General features: G+C 47.1%; 1 protein-coding gene across 1 annotated transcript; it reads right to left on the bottom strand.

Moving 5' to 3' along the window:
* Positions 1 to 634: 634 nt before the first annotated feature.
* GAL3ST2 (galactose-3-O-sulfotransferase 2) lies at positions 635 to 2,318 on the bottom strand. Its single transcript, XM_009879200.1, has 3 exons — positions 2,248 to 2,318; positions 1,557 to 1,836; positions 635 to 1,465 (listed from the first exon to the last, which is right to left on the bottom strand). The coding sequence occupies exons 1-3, from the start codon at positions 2,316 to 2,318 to the stop codon at positions 635 to 637; spliced, it is 1,182 nt and encodes a 393-aa protein (XP_009877502.1).
* Between the last annotated feature and the right edge of the window lie 11,094 nt (positions 2,319 to 13,412).

Raw genomic sequence — 13,412 nt, 5'->3', positions numbered from 1 at the left:
TCCAACCCCCAGCATTCTGTGATTCTGTGATGCCAGGCTTTGGGCACAATGCTCAAGACTCCCAACTGAAAAGCAGCCCTGGCATCACATGGCAGTTATACATTGCTGAGCATGGATGCTGCTGAACAGGAGACTGAATGTCTCTCCTACTCCTTTGAGCACTGCATCCCCTCATCACACTCTTCTCCCTCGTTTCCCCCTCCCTGCTCTTTTTTCCCCTAAAAGCTGAAAATCAGGATGTGCACTAGAGAGCTGTTACTAGTTATTGATGGCTATTAAATAAAGTTGAATGCAAACAAAATGATTAAGCCTGTGATTAATGATTAAGAGGCAGGAGTGTCTAAGTCAGCATAAAGCCTGCCCGGCACTCAGCAGCAGCAGGCTGTCCCCTTGCCTGGGAGCAGAGAGGAGGGATCATGCAGGATCCAACCAATGCAGAGCCTTTGGCTCAAGGTCCCTACACAGGAACCTGCCACCAGCTCAGTCACCCCGATCAAAGCACCCACCCTGCTCCCCCTCATGCACAAGAGTTCCACGGGCCAGTGGCTTGCCAGACATGGGGTGATGCAAAATGGTGGGAAACTGCAGTGACTTGTTGCATGCTCTAGTTGAGAGTTGGGAGCTGCATCTTCTCCTAGACACTGGTCAACAGCTGGGGCAAGCCTAACTGCTTCCTCTTCTTTTGCGGGTGTTGAACAGCATAAAGATAGGATGTGTACTGGAGCTCTGGCATAATCATTCTCTGGCAGGTTCTCAGAGTCCTGTTGTTTAAGTCTTGTCTGAGGTTGTACCCAAGGATATTTGCAGCCCCTGACTGGAAAGGCAGGAGAGCTTTGTTCCTGATGTTATCTTTCCCCACTGCCTCCTGTTCTGACAGACAGGTCTCCATGAGCTCCTTCTGTCTCATTCGCAGGTGATTCACCTCCTGCTCCAGCAACTCAAGTCCTATGGTCTCCTCAATTCTCCTCCAGAAGCTCTGGTTGAAGTGCAGGTAGAGCTGCCAGTCCAGAGAGCACCATGCTTTTATCCGCTCCTTGCTTTCTGGAGTCAAGGTCTGGACAGTGTCCTGGCTTCTGGAATTGAGCTTAAAGTAAATAATGTCATCCAGATCCCAGCACAAAGTGTGTTTCAAAAGAATCATGGACTCATCAAAGTAGTCTGCTATCAAGATCAGGTGGAAACTCTGCTCAATCTCCTTCAAGACCACCTGGACATACTTTTTGTTGTTCTCTGCATTGTTATCATAGCCAAAGTCAAACCACATGATATTCCTGGCATAGATGTTTTGCCTGTAATCTGCTGCCTGGTAATATTTCTGAGGTGACTCCAGGAACTCATTCACGTCCTTGGAGTTCCTGAAGGCAGGGACATTGTCCTTGTAGTAGACATAGGAAGACTCCAGTAGAGAAATAGGGTTCCTCAGGATGGAGAAGTAGAAAGTGTTTGCTGCCATCACCTTTTGCACCTATTTGTAGGGAGGAAGAAGAGAAGCTGTTAGTCTGGAGGCTCTGCTTGTTCAATCAGGTTTCTCTGCAGGTATCACGGCTCTTTCTTACCTCTGAGGGGTTAAACCGCAAGTGGTTGCACATGATGTTGTAGTTTTGTCCTACAGCTTGAAAACCCTCCACAAAGTGAGCCAGAAAGGTATTAGGGTAGCCCAGGTGGACGAGTTGGTCAGCTGGGAGGGCGACGGTGAGGTTGTATCTCTCTGCAAACCTGAACATGATGTTCAGGACAGTGCTGCTGGCCGTTTTGTGGGTCTTGAGGAACATGACATTAGTCGTGGCATGGCAAGGTGTGGAAGGTATCAACAGCTCCTCATGGCTCTTTAAGATTCTGCAGGAAGTCAAAAGATGGGGGAAACAGCCTCTCCAGTGCTGTAGCACATCTCTGAGACCTGGTAAAGCCCAATCCAAGCAGGTTCTCCTTCTTATACCACACCTGCAGTTGCTACAAGGCACCAACCTGAACCAACCCTGTCTCTGAGGAGTAGATGTCAGACTGCTTTTTGCTTCTCCAGGTCCTCACTTACCCAAAGGCTTCCGTCCATTTCCCTACAGCTGATTTTGCCCTATAGAGCTGCACTTTGGCTAATTCAATCCCTTGTCTGCCCAAATGTGGATCTAAGACCTACCTTTGGGCTGCTGCCCTTCCAGTACTAGTCTAAACCTCATGAGAGTTAAATCAAGTGTCAAGGTCGGACATGCCCTGAGCAAAGTCATGCAACCTTCCTTCTGCTTCACTTACACGTAATTTTCATTCTTCATATGGAAGAATCCTGACAGGAAGATGAGTCCCAGGCAAATGCTGAAAATCATGAGACATTTCACATGCCTGGAAAGAAAGAAAAGTTTCAGTGGATTCTTATCTGATAGGCCTTTCCCAAACATGAGCCACCAAACTCTGCATGTTGCCTTTGGGAGTATTTATCACCAGGACCACAATTTTATGTTTCTATGGTATCAGTCACCTTGGGCTCCCGCAGCTCTGTCAGCAGGACAGTGAGAAATTGCACTTCCGCTATCGTTCTCCTAGCTTTTGCCTTTGGCAAGACACACTTTACTTCAGGCAGAGCCTAAGCTCTTCTGACAGCCTCCTGCTCTGCTGCCTTTTATTTTGCTTTTCTTTCAGTTTTCTGGGGCTTCAGAGCTTATTCACTGTGCAAACTTTGAGTTTATTCACTAGAAAATGAGCTCTTTGTAGGGGTAAAAGTATTCTTGGTAACAAATCTGAGTGGCTCCTGTAATCACAGCACTCCAGAAGATGGGGATCTCAAAGAAACAGTAAATGGAATATTTTTTTCAGTATAACTGAGATTTTTCAATACGGGAAACAGATTAATAACCCAACTGCACTTGTAGTGGACTAATTCCACCTTGCTTTTAAAAGCACATTGAGACAGCTCCTCCTCCCAGCCCAGCCCTTGTACTCAGCCTCACTCAGGTCTCCCTTTCATCATATCTCACCTTGGCAAGACTGTAAACTGCCTGAGGTCAGAGGCAGCCCTCTGGACCAAGCACCTCATCTACCCATGCTTTGCCTGGAAAACAATGAGTCTTTTCTGTTAGGCAACCACCATGTACCATCACCAGTGCATTCCACCTGGGACACATTCAGGATTTTTAGAAAGTTTTATGCCTACCCAAAGGAACTTTTCATCACCAAGCTGGATCTGACTTCTCTGATCCTAAAAGCTTTTATAACTCAGTGTGAATTCCATGTTTTCAGCTGCCATTTCCAAAATGCAGCAGATCTGGCTTGGGCTTTAAGCCATTTTGAGAAGATCTAGTGTCCCATTTACTGCACGAGGTGATCATACTGTTTCCAGCCATGGAAAACTGGAAAGAGAATGGGAGCAAAGCTCAACAAAACATGAAGAGCTGCATCTAAAACCACAGACGCCGTAGTCAGCTGCACTAGTTGTGACGGGAGAGCCACAAACCGGACATAAACACAGTTGCAGTGTGGAGACAGGTGGCAATACTGCAACATCACGATGGCAAAGCAGAAAAGCATTTTCATTTCCTCACCATGCAGACCTGCCTGAAACTACTTTCGCTTCGAGCTTTGCTTTGCACAAGAGTGCTTTCCTTGTCCAATGGCAGCCCAGCCGAAGTGGGAAATCCTCAGGCAGAAGAGCCCTTCCCAAAGTCAGCCACAGCTGGTACCAACCTCTGAAATGAATTTGCAGCTTCACCATGAAGAGTTTCAGGATAGAGCTACAGGCAGTCTCTCACCAGTGTTTCTTAAATTTTTGGTCCTAGGCCTGTTAGGGGATGGGGGTGAGACAATCTCCTTTCCCTTGATCACTCTACATAGAGATGAGACAGAAGAAATGTAGAGGGGCCCACAGGCAGCAAGCAGGCTTGCATCTGTCCAATGCACCTTTTCTGTAGTTTAATCTGCGCAGTAATGGTCCATGCATTCGTTTGGTTGTGTCCCAAAAACAGCAATTCAGATTGATGTTTCATGGGGCAAAAAAAATCAGCAAACACCTGAAGATAGGCTAAGGTCATAATCTGCTCCAGAAGGATTACCAGTCCTTTCTATTGCAAGAACACAAGCTCTGTAGATGTCTACATCTTATCACCTCTAGGCATTCCATGATATTTTAGTGCCATCATGCCTCCAAATCTTCAGATGTGTAGCATATTGAGATCTCCAGCGTAACTGGATGCTCCCAGTAGACCCATTTTGTCTGGACATGCTTCAAAAGCACTCCAAAAAAGATGGCTTTTGGACCTGGAGACACAGGGAAGGATGATGGTCTAGATTCCTAGGCACAGAAAGCCTCAAAATGTTGCTAGTGCAGCACAAGAAACTCGAACTGCAGTGCCAAACATGCCCTGTGGGCAAGTTACTGGCACAAGGGTGCCATCATCGAGCCCCGAGGCGCCGTGCAGAGCTCACCCAACGTCCTGTGGCACCGCCCTGAAGGCAACAGCAAGCTGCAGTCGAGCAATGACCACATTGTCCCTGTGAGTGGTGACCACCCACCTTACGTTGGGCTTGTAAAAGCCATGGCAGCTTCCTGGAACAGCCAGTTTTAAGGATTCAGTGTGACGGATTTCTTTGGCACATGGGCCAAGGAAGTGCCAGCCCCCATGCAGAAATGATGTACTTCTTGTCCCAGGGGTGCCAAACAATGCTACCTTGCGTCATGGTGCTTGTTCTTCCTGCTTGGGTCATGGAAAATGATGGAAAGAGAGTGAGCAGGAAGTGGGGAATGGGAGGAGACTGCAGCCAGTTTCACCCCACTGCACCTCAGCCCAACAAAGGCAAGTGACAGAGGGTTGGGGGAAGGGCCAAGGGCAGACATCAAGGTTATCCCCGCGGAGGACTGCAGGAAAACCGAGACTGTGGGCAGATGAGAGGAGGGGGTAGAAGGTCTGCAAGGCTCTAGCTGGTCCACTCATGCAGCTGAGTCCTGTGCCTGATTGCTGCAAGGGGTCCTGGTCCTGTCCTCATCACCCCCAAAAGCTCAGCCACGAGCAGCTGCATGTCCTGCAAAGCTGCACATGGGGTTTCACCACTCATTCTGCACCCACCACCCCGGCACAGCTTTGTGAGAGCGAACACTGCTCTTAAAGACTGTTCCCTTAACATCACACCCCCCTTCCCTTTGTCACAAGACTGTAAGTCTCTGACGAAGCCACTTTCAAATCTGTATGTGTTGGGCCAACAGACATCATACTCAGTGTTGGCTAAAACAACTCCCATCCTTTAATCCCTCCAATAAAGACAAGCCCCACTCATCTGAGAGTTATTTTACTTTTGACTGCCACACGCACAGGCTGAAGGTGACCTGAGTGCCTAGTGTTACAGAAAACAGAGCTGATCTTTTACATGAACAGTTACAGCCACAAGCGGAGGGATTTTGCAACTATCTGGCATATCAATGGGAGAGAGGAAGGCAAGACGCACAGGATACTGGCTGCAGCAATTTCTCCGTTCCGTACACGACTCCTGGGGTGCGTGAAGCCACAGTTACAGGGTACAATCAGGGTACAAACAGTCACAGGGTACAATCCGAGTCACCATCTACTTTTTTGCCCCATTAATACAGTCTTTTGCAAAGCAAAGTTCAAGCGAAAAAGCCACAGTTCAAACATCGCACATAAGTTACCGGAGCATGCAAGACATGGAGCCAGCCTTGGAGCCCTTTGAGGAAGCACTTGGAAGCTGATTGTTAAAACATGAAATTCTAAGAATTCAAAAAACTTGTGGAGCTATCAGCAGGGCTGGCTCCAGAGGTTTAACTTGCCTTTCCAACCTGTGCTGTATCATCTCACAGCCAGGAAGAAAATACAGAAAACCACTTCTCAAGTTGTACTTGAAGGCGCTGCTAGAGATGCTTTAAGTCTTGGAACAACCTTCTCCTTCATTTGGCTTAAGCTGAAAATAACAGACTGCTGTGTTGACCTAGTAAGGTTCTTTCAAATTAAAAGACCTGGAATACATGAAAGTAACATTCACTGCAAAACTAATCTCTACCCTAAAGCAAACTGTAACTAACTGTGTACGTTATTAACAACTTACAGGGATGGCATGAACTAGATCTTTCCACAAAACACATTTTAATTCTGCACCCTCAGCATTCACCTCCCTCTCCCCTTACCTTGAAATGCTCCCAGGGCTTTTCATGCTGCCTCACTGCTGCGAGCTAGAAAATATCTCCTTTGCAAATCGACTCCAATACTCCTTTCGTCTATGCGTCTCTATTTCCAGCATCCCATCGCTGCTATAAATGGCTAGGATAGGTGAGGACAAAGGGAGTGGCTAGGTGTTCCCAGGGGTGGGCAGAAGCTAATTAATAAGCCATGAAAAGCACCAGTATGGCATGAAATTAACACAGGTACAAAGACCTGCCTCAGGAGACAGTGCCGGCCACCGTTTTGCAGGGAAGTAATGGTTTAGCAGAGACCCCTTTGAGGGGGCTCTTTTGTCGCCTGACTGCAAGATGGAGGCATGGGGGGTTCATGGCAGGACCCAGGGAAGGTGACAGAGGGCTGGTGGAGGGTATCATCAGTCTCTTCGGTACCCTGCACCTGCTCGGTGCTGTACTCAGTGCCGGACGCACCTCCCCCTCACTTCTTGCTCGGTGTTTTAGGACTATAACGCGTCACATTTGACAACAGGAAATGAAAGACAACAACAAACCAGGAATAGTGTTCACTATTGGAAATTCCCCTTAAAACACTTCAAACTCCTTCCCAGTAAACATGAAATTATTGTAGCAGGATGTTAAGAGCTTAAGAGACTTTGCCCTATCTAGGTCCTGGGCGAAAGAGCTCACACCCCTAAACGGGCATTCATTTACGGTTTGTTTACAAAGTGACTTTCTGGTGTTACTAACAACCATTACAACTTGCATGACATGGGAATCTGAGATTCCACCAGTGCTCTTGCATGCTGGCACTTCATAAACAGAGTCTGACGGCTGCAAATGGTTCCAGAACAGGATTTGTCTTGCAAGTCTGGAGCTGGGGTAATCTCCCCACTTCACACACCAGGAATGAAGTTGATGCTCTCCTGATTTGGTCAGTGAAAAGTTTACCCGCATCTCCCAGCCTGGAACAGGGGATTAAGCCACGGCTTTTGGTCTTTTATGGCCAGACCACTTCCCATGCACCTCCTGATACAGTCCCCTTTCCCTTCCCATCCATGGTGTCACCTTTCTAAACCTTGTATGCTGGTGGCCCCACCTGCCACACCAAGAGCCAAATTCTCAGCATTCGGGTATCTCTCACCGATGTTGCTAAGTCTACAGAGTGCCCAAACACAGAGCATTTCTTTTCAAATCACAGCTTCCTGAGGCCAGCTCCAACTGCAGTGCTTATCAAGATTCAGAGATTAGCAGGGTATAAGGTTGCTTTCCTTGAGTTGCTTGGTAGAACACGAGCCAATGTGCTGTTTTACAAAGAATTTCTAGGGTTACTCTTGGCACAGTGTCAGCTGCTGCTGGCAAGGGGGTCATGTTTAATAGACTTCTTTCTCCTGTTACGTTATACACGTCAGCTGTGCTATTTCTTGCTCAGAAGCTGATAGAGCCCCTGAACCACAAAAGATCAGTGTTTACACTTTTACAATTGATTCATTGCTCTCCTCTGGGGTGTAGTACACCAATCGTCAGGTTTGGTTATGCAGAAAAATATGGTGCCATGCAGAAATACTTGGCATCATGTGGGCCTGGGCCGCTCTGAGACTGGAAGCAGTGAACGTAAGCCAGCTGATGCAGAATGAGTTACCTGGGGCAGGATGACGAATTAATAGCTCCATGCTGCCTGCGCTTCATGTACCTGCTTGCTTAGGGGAGTGTTATGCCTCAGCCCCTGTGGGCAGCTTGGCCCCATGTAGCTGCTCGCTCATGCCCCCACAGTGGGATGGAGAGGAGAATTGCAGCAGTAGAAGTGCAAAAACTCATTGATTGAGATAAAGGCAGTTTAACAGGTAAAACAAAAGCTGCACATGGAAGCAAAGCAAAAGAAATTAATTCACTACTTCTCATTGCAGGCAGGCGTCAGCCATCCTCATGAAAGCAGGGCTCCATCATGCATAACAGTGAGGGAGACAAATGCCGTAACACTGAACAACCCCCTCCTTCTTCTTTTCCCGGCTTCTGTTGCTGAGCACAGCATCATATGGTGTGGGATATCCCTTAGGTCAGTTGTCCCAGCTGGGACTAGATGCACAACGCCAGCCGAGTCACTGGTGAGGCAAGGTTAGAAGCAGAAAGAACTTGATGATGTGCAAGCACTGGTCAGCAACAGCTACAGCATCACTGTGTACTGCTCGGTGCCAAAACACAGTGCCATACCAGCTACTGTGAAGAAAAATAACACTATCCCAGCCAAAACCACTACAGAAAGTCAAGTGCTTCCTCTCTGTGTCAAAAGACCACTGCTTCAAATCATTGTGCGTTCACATCGTTCTAATATTTAAGTTTGTCCCAGAAAAAAAAAGAATTTTGGACATGAAATTACTACCACAAATACCCCACCACACACATATACGCAACCACCCTGTCTCTCCCGCACATATACAACAGTGAAACCGTATTTGAAAAGATCATTGAGAATGTTGAAAAGAAAGATAATACTGGTGTTTAATAGGATAGATAATATAAAATAACCCTATGATAGCACCTCCCTTCTGTTCCCTTACAGCAACAGCTCTATTGTTTAGCTGAAATGGTAAACTTACATTGAGTTTAAGGATCTTCATGTGTAAAGATGTCTTAAATGTAGCTGTGCCAGAATTTCCCTGGCCACAACACTGGGATGTCTGTCAGCCCTGACTCCCTCCCTAGCACTCTCTCCATATGTAGCTGAAAAAAAGCAGTATGGAAAGTTCTGCTTCCCAAAAAGAACCATTCATGTGTAAAGCCTGTATTTTAAACAATTATGGTCAGTGTTTTGGGAGAGGGGAGAAAAAAAAAAAAAAAGAAAGAATGGCATAGGAAAAAGGCAGAGATATAAACAGTCTGATCCGGAAAGAACGAGCTGCATCAGCTTAACTTTACAGAAAGTGATCCCATAAATTTCTTCTCTAACATCATGGACTTTTTTTTGCATCATCTAATACACAAGCAGCACAGGCTGATTGTGTTTCACATTCTGTCTTCTCTTTGCTAATGATGGCATCATTCATTCTGCTTAACCCCAGAAGATGATCATCTCCTCCCCAAGCAGTCCTGAGGAATGAAGTGAGCGCGCTGCTAGCAGAAAGAGGAATTGAAGGAAACAGAGCAGAGGGCATGCCTAGATACTAGCACTGCAGGTTGTGTAACCTATGGAGGCATTTCTGGTAAAAACATCTGTGCAGCCAAGTTGAGAGAGTTGTGAACTTAGAATTGTATCATGAAAGGTGTTGCAGTGGTGCTAAGCGTAAGCCATCATCCTTAATGCAATCCAACAGCCTGCAGCCTTGCAGAGATGGTGTTCTGGTGAAAAACAGAAGGAAAAAAAAAAAAGACTGTAGGATGATTTTCTTCCCACGCAGCTTTGGATGGAACACCTATTTCACTGTACTCTGGAATAGCAGAAATCACTGAAAAGCAGCTAGTGGAGAAGACAGCTAGTGGGTAAGACAACCACCTCTCCTAGTCTTACTCTGGTGAGGCCTCCCAAACGAGTAAACCTGAGTAAAAGCTGCTGATCACCACCCTCCGAGCACAGCTCATGAGCTAGTTTCCTACCCATCCTGCAGACCATTTATCCAGTCTGTGTCTTGCCAGCTTGTCCTGCAGAAGGCTGTGGGAAACTGTTGAATGCTTCGCTGACATCCAGGCAAACAACATCCACTGCTCTCCCCACGTCAACAAAAACTGTTACTGTGTTGTAAAAGGTAGTCACGTTAGTGAGGCTCTTTACCTTGGGCAAATCCCTGGGCTTTTCCCAGGGATTTGCTTCATTTGGATACAACAGAGCCTGTGTTAAGAGAGTGACACGTATTGGTAAATAGACATGTGACTAGCAAACCAGTAAACCAGAAGACGACTCACTCTTGGCCTGCTCTCTGGTAACAGAAGGGTGACAACATGGTTTTGTGCACTAAACTGTAAATGACAATCTCTCCTGTCATCTCAAAACGGAGACAGACTGTAGAAAAAAATCAACAAACAACCAACTAAATGACAAAACTACCCATCTTAGAATATTCCAGTTGGAAGGGACCTAAAAACATCTAGTCCAGCTGATGACCCGTCAACTTCAGGGCTGACCAAAAGTTAAAGCATACTATTAAGTGCATAGCCCAAATGCCTCTTAAACACTAATAGGCTTGGAGCATCCACCACCTCTCCAGGAAACCTGTCGTAGCACTTGATGGCACTCATGGTAAAGAGATGATTCCTAATGTCCAGCCTAAACCTTCTCTGGCGCAGTTTTGAATCATTCCCACACATCCTGTCCTTGGATCCCAGGGAGATCCCTGGAGAAGGGATCTGCACCTCCCTCTCCACATCCCCTCCTCAGGAAGCTGTAGAGCAATGAGGTCACCTCTCAGCCTCCTTTTCTCCAAATGAGACAAGCCCAAAGTCCTTTGCTGGTCCTCACAGGACATGCCTTCCAGCCCTACCACCAGCTTTGTTGCCCTCCCCTGGACACATTTAAAGACCTTCACATTCTTCCCAAACGGCGGGGCCCAGAACTGCACACAGTGCTCAGTGTGAGGCCGCACCAATGCTGAGTGCAGCGGAATAATTCCCTCTTTTGACCAGCTGGTCCATGCTGTGATTGATGCACCCCAGGACAGGGTTTGCCCTCTTGGCTGCCAGCATGCACGGGTGGCTCCTATTGAGATGCTGCTCATCAGCAGCCCCAGATCCCCTTTCTGCAGGGCTGCTCTCCAGCCATTCCTCTCCCAATCTATACTTGTTGTCCAGCATTATTCTGTACCAGGCACAGAACTCAGCACTTGTTAATTTTCATACCACTGATGACTGCCCAATGCTCCAATCTATATAGATCCTTTTGCAAGACCTCTTGTTCCCTAAGAGAGTCAGCAGTGCTCCCAGCTTAGTATCATGAGAAAACTCACTAATGGTACATTTGACTCCAGCATCCAGACCACTGACAAAAAAAAATGGACAGCATTGGCCCTAGGATTGAGCTCTGTGTAATATTGCTGGCCCCATTCACTACAACCCTTTTGAGGTCTGCCTTCCAGGCAGTTCTTCACCCACCACATCATGATCCCACTCAACTCACACTCGGACAACTTGTCCAGAAGGATGCTACGAGTGACGCTCCTCCTGAATGCCAGACAGGCTGATTTTGTTTTTCTACTCTTTTATTCCTGCCTATTGACAGATCTTCCAAGCTGCTTTTGGGTAACAGCTGCCAAATCGTTCTGTGGCCTCACCAACTCAAGCAGGGCACTGGATGTGGGCACCAGTCTGCCCCATTGGCCTGGGAGGCCCAGGACCACCTCTGCCAGGGCAAGGGGGCACACCTTGGGAAAATAAATTAGCACTGGCATGCACAGAAATCTCTTTTGTCTTAACACACTACATGCACAGTTGTCACGACCTGGTTGGCACACTACCCTGGGCAGTATGGGAGGTGAAATCAAGATGACAGAATCACAGAATGTCAGGGGCTGGAAGGGACCTCAAAAGATCATCTAGTCCAGCCCCCCTGCCAGAGCAGGATCACCTACACTAGGTCACACAGGAACGCATCCAGGCAGGTTTTGAATGCCTCCAGAGAAGGAGAGTCCACAACCTCCTCATAGCAAATTAAGGTGAAATGACACCAAACAACCAATTATACCACTTACTGAGCATAAAAAATAAGGTTATGTATGCTTTATTTTGGAAGAGAAAAGCTTTAGCTATCATTACAGCTGACTGAAGGGCAAAAGAGGAAGGGGAGAAATTGTCCGCCGCAACTTTAATACGCTATCACGTCCATTATCCGAACTCTATATAACATATCCAAAACCTCACAATGGGCATCATCCAACCCTGATGTATAATGATCCCAAACTTGTAACATATAGCACCTTACAAGAGGTAACTATTTAGAATCTTCTAACGGGATAAAAGGAAAGACAAAGGGTTAAGAGAGAAGGGGGAAGAGAGATTGAGATCACCATCCTTGGCTCCAGTGATGTCTTGCAGGTCTGGTCCAGGTGTTATCAGTGGTGGGTGCACACGAATTCATGGCTTTTTTGCCTTTTCTATTCTTCGTGTGCTCAGGGTCCCTTCCCAGAGGAGCAGCATCACTGGACGTGTGCAGCGGTTTCCCTCTAATGTTCTGGAAATGGGTCTGGGCTATTGGGAGGTCTTTCAGATGGTCATAAGTCCCCTTCCTCAAATAAACTGTGTGACCTTTCCTGCTCAGCCTACCAGAACTGGCACCTCCAGCACACCCCCTGCGCCAGCCCGCCCCTCATTTGCAGCCCAGAGTTGCTATGCAGAAGCAGAGTCAACCCCACCCCCCACGGCCCAGCTGCACAGAACTTGTTCGGCTACAATGTCTGCGAAGTTAACATGCATCAACTTTTCAGTCTCTCACAAAAGTACGTAGCAGGCTGTGTATGATTTTAACACCACTGTCATCACCCAGCCTAATCGAGTCTGCTGGTTTGGAGGGATATAGATATCACTGTAAATGATGAGGATAATGGCTCTTGCCCTCTGCAAGAGAAAACTGGGACCTTGAGGTTAAACTGGAAGACAAGGAAGCAAGAAATTATAGCATGTCTAAAGCCTGAGCCTCCCAGGGAGATGTCCTGGGACACCTTTCCTTGGTCTGGCTGCTGGCATTTCCCTTCCAGTGGATACTATCCAGAAGTTAGGCCTCCACGCACCATCTCTTCTCTGGCCAGTTCTTCTGGGACCGCAAAGCTGTACCTGCATGCTCTACATGTGACAATACTGATGCCTGTTGAGGAGAGCCTGAAAACGGTATCACTGAAGAGGCCATAACCTGAGGCTGTTGTGGCTATTTGATCAAAATAAGCGAGGAAGAGCAACATTTTCACTTGCAGATGGTGGTATAGCATCCATATGTTCTTTTCCTGAGCCTCTGGTGCTTCACTTGTGCAGCCTAAGTGAGAAAACTCCTCCTCCGGCTGGTGTCTTCACTAATACAACAGAGCAAGCGAAGGGGCAAGAGAGCTGGAATATAAACACATGGTATCGGCATGCTTGGTTTCAGTGTTCAGATTAAATAGGAAACCCACATGGTCAAAACCAGTAATGTGCTCTTTTTCAGAAAAATCAGGCACCCCTTAAAAGCAGAAACATTCCTTTACTTGCTTCTTCACATTAAAGAAATTTTAAAAAGGAGCATTTCATGTGTTTGTTTGATCCATCAGTCTGTTTATGGCTGAAGCGTGGTTACTGAGCTAGAGATGCCATCCTCACGTGACGGTATCTGCTCACCTTTCAGTGCGTGCTGCTC

The sequence above is a fragment of the Apaloderma vittatum genome, unplaced genomic scaffold (genome assembly GCF_000703405.1).
Source record: "Apaloderma vittatum isolate BGI_N311 unplaced genomic scaffold, ASM70340v1 scaffold44641, whole genome shotgun sequence".
In the NCBI taxonomy this organism is placed as follows: Eukaryota; Metazoa; Chordata; class Aves; order Trogoniformes; family Trogonidae; genus Apaloderma; species Apaloderma vittatum.
The sequence above is the reverse complement of the archived record's forward strand: the minus strand, read 5'-3'. Positions and strand labels throughout refer to the sequence as shown.